Source organism: Chroicocephalus ridibundus, chromosome 7 (assembly GCF_963924245.1).
Source record: "Chroicocephalus ridibundus chromosome 7, bChrRid1.1, whole genome shotgun sequence".
In the NCBI taxonomy this organism is placed as follows: Eukaryota; Metazoa; Chordata; class Aves; order Charadriiformes; family Laridae; genus Chroicocephalus; species Chroicocephalus ridibundus.
Genome location: NC_086290.1, coordinates 36,418,463 through 36,431,436, shown reverse-complemented (window position 1 = coordinate 36,431,436; position 12,974 = coordinate 36,418,463). Strand labels below are relative to the sequence as shown.

The 12,974-nt window shown below is 39.4% G+C and overlaps 1 protein-coding gene across 1 annotated transcript in view; it reads left to right on the top strand.

Annotated features, from left to right (window-relative positions):
* The window catches only part of MYO1B (myosin IB), a 115,183-nt gene that overhangs the window by 64,280 nt on the left and 37,929 nt on the right, over nucleotides 1-12,974 (top strand). Inside the window, 6 exon segments of the mRNA XM_063340720.1 lie at nucleotides 6,559-6,657; nucleotides 7,012-7,115; nucleotides 7,997-8,144; nucleotides 8,422-8,540; nucleotides 9,317-9,403; nucleotides 9,727-9,792. Of these exon segments, the coding sequence (XP_063196790.1) occupies nucleotides 6,559-6,657; nucleotides 7,012-7,115; nucleotides 7,997-8,144; nucleotides 8,422-8,540; nucleotides 9,317-9,403; nucleotides 9,727-9,792 (623 nt within the window).

Below are 12,974 nucleotides of genomic sequence, written 5' to 3'. Positions count from 1 at the left end.
ACCCTTCGTGTAGCGGCTGATGCTATGGTGACCTTCTCTTGGGCCATTCTCTGGTGTCTTTCAATGAGCTCTTGCTTCTTAATGACAGGGGTTAACCTGCAAGTGAACCTTTCACAGGATGGAGCTAGAGGGTAAAATTATCATGGCAGTGCATACTGCATGTCTCTCCTGTCCAGTTTGCAGTGAATGGTATGTTCCATTCAATGCAGTGAATGGTTCATTGCAGTGAACCGGTATGTTCCCAAATTGAAGACAATTTTACGTTTGGACAGTGTAAAATACATAATAGACTCGTTATGTTACATAGCTGCTCGCAGCTTCTCAGTGCACTGATTTGTAAGGTATTTGACATATTGCTATATCATGATGTACAGTCATAAAAAGAAACTGAGAGTGGAAAATTTGAGATGAATGTGATTTATATGATCTTTAAGTATATTACTTGAGTCAGGAATTTCTTCCTGTTAGACTACAAAAGAAAAATGATTTCAGGTAGCATGTGTTGTACTTGTTTGGTCCTACGTCAGCAGCAAGTGAGACGTGGGGGTGAGCAGAAGGGTGAATAAGGGCTGAGAAGAGGAGGTATGTGGTAAGCCTGAGTCGTTTGAATCCTTCCTTTTTGTTAGTTTTCTGTGAAGGTCCCAGCCGGTTTTCCTAATGGGTGGGAGATGCTGCAATCTGTGTAAGGTGAGGTGCACAGCCCCAGTGCAAGCTAACAACCAGCCCATCCGTTCACAAGCGGACCTGATTGACCTGTGTAGGGTTAGGAAGCCCAAATTACTCTTGTGAGCTCTCCTGAACACTAAATCCTTGCTGTATTCTCGCCTGTGACTGTAGATATCCCATCACTGTTTTGTAACAAACCCTGCTCACAGTTATGCCGTGGCTCTAAAATGCATTTACAAACAGGTAAATTGCATTTACATTGTCTCTCACTGAATTGAGTATGAGGTGTATCTGCTCTTCCTGTCCTCCCGTGGGGTGTTTACAGCTGCTGCTGTTGCAGTGAACACTCTTGCCAGCGCTTACATGCTTTTTCCAGAGCACTTGTCAAGAAAGAGACAGTTGGAATATTGGGTAATTAACTTTTTTCACCTGGGTATAATACTGTGGAAATAAATTACAGAAACCATCAGTACTATTGTTAGTTTTCCGTTTATTATAGCTACCATGGTAGTGGGGATGGAAGCAGGAGAAAAGCAGAAAAGAAACGGCTATTCTTCTGTAGTTATAGAATAATATGTGTTTCATGTAAAAATGGGTGTGTTTGTTTTAAAAAGGGATAGGTGCTAATTGCAATAACTTGTACAGCTCTAAAATAATGACTCTTGATGCACAGATGCTGCATCTGTTTTGTATTCCAGGTGACGTTTGCATGTGCACTTGCTTCGTTAGTTTTGTGACCGGTTTTGTGTACACTAAATTTTATGGTTGAAATGGTTTTGCATAATACAGTCCAAAATGCTTCATCATTGCAGTTGTTTAGGCCTTTTCAAAAGTAGAGATCTTACAGTAGTTTTCCCAGAATATTTAATGTCTTAAATATTCTGTCTCTTTAATATTTAATAAGTCTTAAATTTTCACGTTTCCCCTGGGATTTCCTGCTGAAAGATACCTAGCTTTTTAGCATTAGGGGATCTTTACTAATCTGCCTGAGCCCTTCAGTGATTTAATGATTAACGAGAAGACAACAGTGGTGCAGGTGAAGTACAGTATATGTAATGCCTGCTTTTGAAAAGCCGTTTTCAACTGGCACAGTGTACTTAGAGTGCAAATAACAAGGGATTAAAAAAGGGCCTCGTTTTGCCATTTTTTCCAACAATAACATGAAAGAAATCTATGATGTTTATTGAAAGCAACAACTTTTTTAAATTACCGAAGTGATAGTGATAAGTTTACAACTCTTTCTTCTTTACAACTTGTTTGTTCATTTTAAAAGACAAAAGTAATTACCCACTCACTGAGAAATCAACAACCCGGCTGTTGATTTTAGTTATGTGATTGCTGTTAGCGATCTCCTTTGCTCAGGGAAATATTACACAGATTTTACAATTAGACATTATGGAAAGAGATACTCATTCTTGTTGATTTATTTTTAATCTTAACTGTTGCGACATCTCCCTTGGTGTTCTAGTTAGCACAGTTGCCACCATTTAGGCAATTGCCTTGCCTAAATTAGGAAGTGTTAAAAAAAACCCCAACCAAACAATATGAAACATTTTGATTAGCACAATTTTAAACATCATTTATTACTTGAGTAATGAGGATTTAACACTCTTAAAATGTGCAACCATTGTATTTTCACTGCACATACTGCCCACATAGTAGTTTTTGTTTGATACAATTATGAGTCATTTCATTCAAGAGAACATTAATATAAACTTGGTGGGAATAATGTGAAAAAGTTCCTGAGAAATGACTACTGTATTTTCTTTTTCACTGGTGCCTTTTTTGTTTTATGACAGCTGAACGATCAAGGTAGGAAAACAGAAAACATAATTTAACATCACGTGGGTGTAGAGATAAGCTTCCGTGACTAGAAAATGTTCTGTAACTTGGGCTGAATAGCTAAAAAGGTCCTTGGTCATGGCCTGCTGAAAAGAATATGACTAAACCAAACTTTTCCTAGATTTTTCAGAATGTACCCAGGTAGTGTCATTTTTTGTTTGCAGTGTTTACTTATTCCTTTCTTGAATGTTCATTCAATTTCTACTACATTTCGAGAAATACAAAGTTCCTAAATTTTTCTGGATTGAATCAAGTTCATGGGTCAAGTAACCAAAAGGAAATCCTGTAAATTTGTACATTAGAGTTGACAGGAGTGTTCAGCATCATTTTTCCTTTTTTTTTTTTTTTTTTTTTTTCCATATTGAGTGGTTTAGCAGGATGGATGCTTACACAGATCTCTTGCATTTAAACCAGTGTTATCTAGGAACGGCAATTAGTCAGAACCTGTGGAATGTAGCTGGATTTTGAGTGATCTGAATCGATGAATATTCAAACAATATGATTTAAGAAGTGTTTCCAGGTTGGACCTTTCCAAAGCAATTTGATTTTTACAGTTGCTTTGATACACACAACATGTTAAGTGCTTCAGTTCAAGCAGGAGCATTGTTAGATAATGCAGGAAGAATACCCAGTCCTTAAGTACACCATGTGTAGTTCTGTATGTTCTCACTAGATAATGCTGTGTAGCCCCTATACATAATTTATATAGACTATATAAAAAAATGTAACATGCATAGAGTTTTGGGGTTTTTGCTTGTGTGGGTTTTCATATAGATAGGCACCACCTGTCCACACATGCCACTGTAAACAGAATTACCAAGTGGGTGCGTGCAGAAACCTGATGTGCATCTTTGTGTCTTCTCTTTTGACTGTTCAATCCGCAGAATTTGTAATCATGCGAGAGTTAACACAAAAGTTACTGGTTGTGCAGTAGTTGCTTTAAGGAAAATATATTTGGTTGATTTATTAAAATGCTAATTAGGGCAAACAAAGGGAAGGTTTTCTTAAGAGTAGGACAGATGGTCTGGATCTTTTCTACCAGTCTGATTTCAGTCTGCATGTGGGCATAAAAGAAAAAAAGCAGAGAATGAATACAGCTTTAAAAAGAATTGGTAACAGCTGCTTTAAGGTAAATGCCTGATTTTCTGTCGGTAGCTGCTTTCTGGAGCCTTTTTCCTCAATTACGAAGGCTGACAGAATATGGAATATTGGGACTTTGGAAAGCCAACTTAATTAGTTAACCTCCTTTCTTCTAAAAAGGTATAAATAAGATAAACTGCAGTGAAAAATCGAAGTTAGTTATCCGTCTAACATAGCTCATTTGACATATGCTCGAGAAACTGTTAAATCTGCTGAAGGCATGCATGTAATTAGAAGAAGGTTTACATGTAATATTTTGCCAGGATATGTAGATGAGCTTTTGTGGCAGTGTTTGAGTAAATTTATATATAGAATATTTTTAAACCCAAATAAGCCAAACCGCTTCACAAACTGCATTGCTTCAATATCCTTTGAAAACACAGCCATTTCCTGAAGTGTGTGTGCCCACTGCGGGAGCTGAAGTTGTTTATTTCTTTGAGATGAAATTTGGCTGTGATTCGTTCCAACACTTCACTGGAGAACCTTCACAGCCAGCGTGACTCCGAACCACCTGGCGCTCACCTTGCCTTTCTCAGCCCAAGTGTTAACACTCGGATGGTGGACCAGCCTCTCCCTTGGAGTTATGAATGTAAAATTAGAGAGGATCAAGTTATTTAGGTACAGGATGACTCCGAGTTTGGACCTCAAGGAGGGGAGCCCCAACCTTAGGTGAACTGAGAAGGTAGAGAGGGTGCATGCCAGGCTGCTGGTGAGACCTGCACCCTCTGACGTAGCGTCAAACGGCAGATGTTAGTCATCTGAAAAGAAAAAAAAGAGACAATAAAAAGGAAAAAACAAAAGTGGGAATCTGTAATCCTGATGTAAAGATGAGCTGCTGACAATATGGGACAGCCACTTGTTTGCGTATATCTGTACTTTGTCATCCGGCCTGCGCAAAACTGCCTGGTGCTGATGCAGGGCCACCACGGGAGGAAAGAGACTGTGGGGGTTATGGAGTTAAAAAAACCACAGTTGTCTGTTCAAACAAGGCTGAAGTTCTGACCTGGTCACACAACCCATTCAGTGGTGAAGAGTTATTCGTCTTCATAGAGCCTTCACCCTGTCAGATGGTCTGGTCATTGGGAGCTTTGTGCACTGTCACCTGCTGCACTCGCTACAGTTCTTCTCTCGGGCAACTGCGTGTTTATGGAATAAGACAGTTCAGGTGGTGTGTAAAATATTTGAAACTTGTCCTACTATAAGGCAACCAGAAGATTAATAATACTGTCTGAATTTTGTCATTGTTGCCATTGGCCTATTCCACGAGAAAGGGGTGTAAGCTTAGGTAATTACAGTGGGTAACACAGGCGCAACACGCTGCCTGGAGCTAGGCAAAATCTGAACACACTCTGTTGCACTCCTCCTTGCTCCTCGGTTCAGCCAGCAAACCCCAGGGCAGATGCTCCCTCTGGGGTGAGCCCTGGCATGCCGGAAAGCTGGTGGAGCCCGGGGGCTGCAGCCCCGAGCAGAGACACCCTCTCCTCGGCTGCTCCTCCGTGGTGGGGCTAGAGGGGGGGTCTGCAGCGCAAAGGTGGCTGCACAAAGCACCGCCTCCAACTGACCGGATTGCTAAGGCTAAACAGGCTTGGTTTCAGCAGAAATGGAAATTTGAGGAAAGGTATAGTAGGGTACGCATCGGGTATTATGGTAGTCAGGCAGGGGGAGTGTTTAGCAACCCCACATGTCCTTCAGTGGATTGGTGTTCTGTGTGTTTTGCCTTTGTAAAACCTGATCTCAACTTTGTGGCAGCTCTTCTGAAGAGTGACATCCAAGCTGTGGTAATTTCCCCTTTGGGGCTTTCTTCTTGCATGGGCACAGCTTAGAGAGATCTTAACCCCAGACAGAGCGAGCTGTGGTGGGTACGTAGTGGTCGGTGCGTGTGGGAGCTCCTTTGCTGCGCACTTGGAACGAGGCACTAAATGTCTCTGTCTTCGTGTTGCTGAAGACACGACTGTATACTGGGAACTGTTGGTTTGCTATCTGGAAAAATGGTGTGGAGCCCTTGTGTGCCACTGAGATAAGAAGGAATAACATGTTTTTTGTACAAAAGCAGCAAGCGACACCGATACCTGTCCAATAAGAGGTTCTCTTATTGGATCCCTCTCTCCTCTCCTGATGCGCTGGGGGCCCCAGCGTTTCAGAGGAGCACAGGCGGGACAACCATTTTATCGTCACCTCCATAGTAAACATGATGTAGAGTCTGAAACGTTGTGACGTGTTACAAGTCAGTTCGCTTCTGCTGTCTGCCCGGATTCCCACCCTCATTGTTAAGGCTTAGAGATGTTCCCATCTCTAATGGTGGCGGACAAAGCAACCTTCTTGTTAAACTACTCAATCGGCGCAGTGATGCTTTTCAAAGCACTGCTTTTCCATTTCACTTTAAATGTCTTATGGTGGAGCTTCTGTCGGTCCCATTGGGAATTATTTCATAGTCTGATGCACCTGAGGATCACAAAGTGCTATGTGATTATTCAGTTTAAATTCTTCCTTTATTTGGCTTCCCCCTTTCATTTACCCATTATTCATGTGCCTAGCCTTTTAACATTTCAGTTCTTTTTCAAACCTTCGCCCACGCAATCATTCTTACCAAATCTTAATTTTGTGGTTGTACTGTATATTGGATGACGGCTTTTGAGCACGTTGCCTCCCTGACCTGAGTTTTCTTTGCAGCTCACAAACTGCAGCTTTCAGAAGTGTACTGGGCTTACAGCTTGCTCAAATAACTTATTTGAGAAATATGTACTAATTCAATACATGGTGAAATGGTTTGTGCCTGCCATTTATCATCTTCTAATTTGATGATGGTGATATGAAGCAATGAAATAAAAAAACGATGGGGGATTACATTGATATTAGTGTTTTGCACCAACAACCTTTCACTGACCTGTGAGATTTTGTTTGTTTGTTTAGATCTGCTAGAGAAGTCTCGTGTTGTTAAGCAGCCAAGAGGTGAAAGAAACTTTCACATTTTCTATCAGATACTGTCCGGTGCCTCGGAAGACTTCCTCTGTGAGTGTTGCCCTCGTGCCATTTTCAGTTATGAATCTTCTTTACATTTAATGCGCTGTTCCACCCACATCATCTTTTGTGGGAAATGTGATATTGATTCATTTTTGAAATTATTGGTGGCGGCAATAATAAAGTATATGGTTTGGTATTATCCAAATATCTGAGTCAGAATTGGCTTTGCGATGTATTATAAACAAAGGAGAAAGCCTATTCTTATTCAGAAGGCTTGTAATTAAAATATTCTTAAAGAAAACTTAATCCTGCTAATAACAGTTCTTGACAATACTGGTTCTGGGATAAAAGAGCTACTAACAAGTATGCTGTTACTAACTGTATTTTTATTTGATTTTTTAGGCAAACTCAAACTGGAGCGGGACTTCAGCAGATACAACTACCTAGGTCTTGATTCTGCCAAAGTGAATGGAGTGGATGATGCTGCAAACTTCAGGACAGTTAGGGTAAGAAGTAGCAGGGGCTTGGGTGCAAACCGCAAAAGGGCTCAACAGTAACGCAGAGATCTTATGCCCTTGGTCTGGCATGAGCAGAGGGACATCTTTTCCAAGTAATTTTCGGAGTGCTCCACGCTGTTCGTGCTAGGGTATAGCATGTTTACACGGGGAAGCTTGGCTTCAACTGGAAAATAAAAAGAACCAAGTATCTGGAGTATTCTAGTGGGAATACAAAAAAAAAAAGGGGGCGGGGGGGGAAATAAACCCCCCAAGTCCAGAAGTCCAGGCTCCTTGATCAGATCATGGAAAAGGTTATATTGTGTAGTTGCTTGTGATGCCAGTGCCTGAGCTTCGTGAACCAGGTGATGCTGAGCAACGTGAAAGAGAAACAGGGCTTGGGACGTTCTCAAGATGATTTACCGTGATGTTTTTGCTTGATTGTACTCGGGGAATTACAGGAAGAATACGGGACCCCGTTATCCAGTGTATACAAATTTAGATTCAAAAAGTTACTTGCTTTTAGAACAACAGAGTGGACTGAGAAGACAGCAGTTCCTGTTTGTTTGACTGTGAAAAATTGCATTGGGTTATAAACTAAATTTAGTGGTTAAAAAATAGTACTGCGTTTTAAAAACTCATAAACTGAATGAATCCTAAAAGCAGACTGGACTGACGTGCCAGCTTAACTACCAGATCTTCTTTAACCTGCCTTTTATATTAAGAAACTTACTTACCTAAGCATAGTAATTATATCATGTTCTTTTTGTAGCAAAAAGTGTTTATAAAACATTTCTAATTTATGCTAATACAGATAAATGGTGAATTTTGCAAGCATGAGCTGTTTAAATGTAGATTCTTTTATCTCATAATTTTACCTGTCCCCTTTACAGAATGCAATGCAGATTGTTGGTTTTATGGATCATGAAACACAGTCTGTTTTTGAAGTGGTGGCAGCCGTTCTGAAATTGGGAAATATTGAATTTAAGCCTGAATCTCGTGTGAACGGCTTAGATGAAAGTAAAATCAAAGATAAAAATGGTAAGATGAGATTAATGACGTGAGGAAAAAACATATAAATAAATAACTAAAGAGAAAGTGCTTTCAAAACTAATAACTCTGTTTCCTTATGCGGTGCATATTTTTAACAACTTTGTTTGGCAGGGTAGCCGGGGGAGAGTGTGGATGGGGGGGCACTTCTGTTGAAGAAAACCTGTTTGGGAAAGTACTGAACTACTTAAAAGCTAAGAGTTTGGACGAAGAAAAAGCAACGATACAAAAGGATTCATTATATTTACACTGTCCTTTTTCATGCTAGAACTCAAGGAAATCTGCGAGTTGACGGGTATAGACCAGTCTGTATTGGAAAGAGCTTTCAGCTTCCGGACGGTTGAAGCCAAGCAAGAGAAAGTTTCAACAACACTAAATGTGGCTCAGGTAAAAGGAGGTTCTGATTTTAAAGGAAAGGAATGTTTTAAATGGCTGTTTATTCTACAAGACAAAACCATAACTGCCCAAATAGAAACTGCAGTAGGCTGTACTGAATAAAGTATATCATTAACATAAGTGTGTTTTTTCTTCAGCTGTTTCTAAGTGTTCAAATATACTGGATGTTTTGCTTTTAGGTGTGAATTACCTCAAAAGCATAGGAAAATGTTGCAGAAAATGATAAAATGGACCAGTTCTGCACAAAACGCATGTTGAAAGTATTGTGGCAGACGGTTCTCATTTAGGGCAACTGGTGTAATTTCATGTGAGTCGTACGCCCCAGGCTGCTGCAAAACTGCTGCTGCCAGCTTATGTTTCTGTAACGCTGCAGAGCCAGTGGGATTGCCACCTGTGTCTCATCAGCTCAGGCTAGCAGGAATGTCATTTCCCTAACCACAGCTGCTCAAGTCCCTCTAGGACTACGGAATCCCCTGAGGATTAGGATGGGGGATGTGAGTCTTTAGAGGATAAATAGATGAGCAGGAAGGGAGTCGGAGCGCCCTGATTGTGGCTGCTGTTCCAGCTCGCCTGCAGCCTGGAAGGCAGAGGGATGCACCGGCAAGCAGCCGATGCTGCCCCAGCGTCCTGGCACCCCTGGTCTGGCAGAGGCACTGCTGCCTGAGCCGTTCTCGCTCTCTTCATAGCACCTTTAAGATATGGCAGTCACGTAAAAAGTTTGGGATTAGCCCGGCATTTATAACATTTTTCTTCTTTCTTCTGTTTAGGCTTATTACGCCCGTGATGCTTTGGCAAAGAATTTGTACAGTCGACTGTTTTCTTGGCTTGTTACCAGAATCAATGAGAGCATTAAGGTATTGTTGTTTTGTGCCTGGAAAAGAAAAATCAATAGGAATCCTTTAAATTAAAGTGGACAGTAAAACCGTATTTGCCAATTTCGTTTTTCATGGTTGTACAGTGTTAGAAATGGTACAGGTGAATAACTGTATCACAGCTCAACAAATTGCTGTCTGCTCTGTTTTTAAGCTTATGAAAATAGCCATGTGAAGTGTATTTTGGGAAACCATACTTAACATTTTAGTTTACAGAATTTGACACCCTACTTACGAGAGGGTTTTCTTGATTCCCAAGTATGAAATGTACGCATGACTGACTCAAGGTTTAATTTTTTTTAAAGGCACAAACAAAAGTGAGAAAGAAGGTAATGGGGGTGCTGGACATCTACGGCTTTGAAATTTTTGAGGTAAGACCTTTATAATAGTAAGTATCGAACGTGAGAGCTGTTATTAAAACTCAATAGAGTAGTTTATAAATGTGTAATCAGAACACGTAATTTGAATCAAGTGTGTCATTTCTGACAAAGACATGCTAGAAAAGTAAGCCAAAAAGAGGTGTCTTAGCATGTCTGGCAAATGAGACAAAAATTTATGAAAGCCCAACTTGTGTTTTTACACCATAGGTAAATAAATATTTATGATGGGTAAACTAAATATATTTTGTTGTGACATACGTTCTGAGCATAAGAGAAATTCTGGCAATGTCTGTTCTGCCCTGAGGCATTTTGTGGATGCCTTTGAACAAGCTTTCTATCTTTTAAAAAACACAACAAAAACTATACATTTTTTTCCTGTCAAAATTAAATAAGGAATTATATTCCATTTCATCTTGGTTCACTTAAATAAATATTCTGTACCGATTCCTAGCTAACGATGTGTGGCTCACTGCTGTTTGCTTATGATAGTATTTTTAGACTGGTGGTATACTGAAACAAAAACAATACAAGAGGAATTTTTAATTGGGTTAGAGAACACCAGGGAGAGGGATTTTTCATAAATCTTACTCTGACAGTTTATTTTAAGAGATTTATAGATCTCAGCTGGAAACTGTATCTAATGTTTAAACTTGAAACTCGACGGGGGAGAAAAATCAGTAGAAACCTTGCAATCCTCACTCACTTCCCCACATCGTTCTTGAAAATCTAGGGAACATGTTTAAACTGTGTAGGTGATGGGAATAATCCAGACAAGAGTAATTACATATGGGAGGGTGGTGTAAGTTTTATTTCAGAGGCATAACATCAAAGTATGTACAAATCAAAACACCCCTGTGAAGAGCAAAAACAGAGCTGATGCTTGCTTCAAGGGTTTACTAAGCTAGGTTGTATTGTTTGCATTAAACATAAGAGCATATTTATGACAATATATTGCAAGCGGCCAGGTGGCTGAACGCAGATCTCGGCGCCAGATCTCTCTCTGGAGCTGGTCCCTGGCGTACCTTTAGAAAGCTGGACACTAGAATGGTAGTGCTGGCATCTTCGGGCAGGATTCTTGTTTTCACTAGCTCTTTCTTTTATGTTTGCTTAAGGATAAACATGTAGGGTGAGGTGGAAGACGGAAGCTCACGCTAGGACACAAGCCAACTGAGTAATCGTGTTTGTGGGATGGTGTTGCAGAAACCAGGTTGTTTCGTGCCTGTAATTTCATTTTTGGTAGGACTTCCACATCTTAGCAGGTCATAAAAGCAGTTGAGTGTAGGAGTTGTAGCTTACCAGAAGAAAAATGTAAAAACGAGGCTCTTTTCACTTAGCTTGCATACTGAATTACAATGTAGCTTTCCTGATTTATACAAACTCAAAAGCTTTAAAAAAATACAGGCAGTTATTGTTCAGGCCTTTAAGTGTTGAGTATTGGTTCCAATGGAAGAGGTGTGAAACGTTTGCCTTGTGACTCAAGAGGATCAAATTCACCAGTACGTTCACACAAGACTGGACTGTTCCTCTCGTGAGTTAAGACCTGTGGCGAGAGCACCAGCCAAGCAGCTTGGTTCTGCATCACAGAAATAAACGGAATTATTTCTGAACAGTCAAAATGGGATTCAGGTAGCGTGCCAGAAACATACATGGCTTGTATTATACCGTATTTTAATTTTAAGACATTTGAAAAAGAAATGTATTGGTTTAGGTTTCTAGAGGTAACTAGTACAGTTACTGGTATTGGGACTGCATGGCGGTATTGTAATTCAAAGGGTGAATGGTAGAAGAAAAAAATCCATTAGAAAATCCTGAATCAGCTGTGTTTGCAGTACTGCCCACTTAGCCATCCCTGTGTTTCCAGACAGGTTAATTTTATAATCAGAAACTGCTGACTTATTCTTAGTTGGATCAAAAGCAAACATATTCTTTCAAGGCAAAAAAAATTAATAAATTATTTTCTATACAGCTCTACTTGGAACAAAAGATGGTGTTATGTCACAGTCCTTGAATGAAATAATTCTGTAATGAACACTATGTAGACAAAATGTAACTGGTCTTGTCGTCGCTTGAATGAATGTCATGTAGTAAGGTCAATCAAGAGGACGCCTGCCAAATATTTTTGTGTTAAGTTTTGTAACAAATGATTGCATCTCACAAAATTATTAAGGATCTTGAGAAAATGCTTAAAAAAGAAATTATTGTTGAGAATTTAAGTAACCACTTCACAGAAAGTATGTTGTTTAAAATTAATTATATTAAACCAATCAATAAATGAATGAAATGTTAACACAATACAGTAACTCAAGGAAAAGTCAATAATGTAATAAGATTTATAGCATTAAAAATATAGTGGAATTTGGACTGTGTGGTACATTTGTAAACACGGTGGCTAAACATTCAAAATATTAGCTGAGTTGTAGCTCATGGCAGTAACTATATCCATCTAATTATAAATTACTTAAAACCACTGACTAAAAATGCGCAGTTCCCTTTTGAACCTAATTCTTAAGTCAGATTTTGATTTTCATGTCTGTTCTTGAAGGTTAGAACTAACATGGTCTCTACAAAGAATGTTTTTTGGCAAAAACATATTTGAAATACTTCCTTATCTGTGAACTCGTGTGTTTTAAACTTGTAAGCTATTTGATATGCTGAAGGTAAATGGCCTACTTTAATCATGTTTTTACTCAGGAAGCAGATAACTTTATCATCAGCACATGTTCTTTGACCTAAAGTGTCCTTGTACCTTGGAGACAGAACATATCAAAAACCATAGAAGATGTAGTAGGAGTTTTTTAAATACATGCTAAATATTTACACGTGAAGCTCAATACCATTGAAATAAGTATCAAGATATTTGTTTCCTGAAGGGAGTTTTGGTGTTTGGTTTTGGGTTTTGTTTTTCCTTTACCCCTCAGGATCGCTGAAAGAATAAACTAATGATATTCCAGTGTACCTTTTTTGTCCTGAGGTTCTCACTTAAAAGTTATTGGAATACATTATGGATTGGCCTGATTCCACTGCAAAAACATCCGTTTGCTACAGATTTTTGAGGTTTTTGTTTTGTTTCATACTATTTCTTGGGTCTTACTCCTGTTTAGGGTGATTCCTTAGATCATCCAACAATTCCTCCTACAAGAAGAGAAAAGAAATCCAGATTTACCATTCTGAAA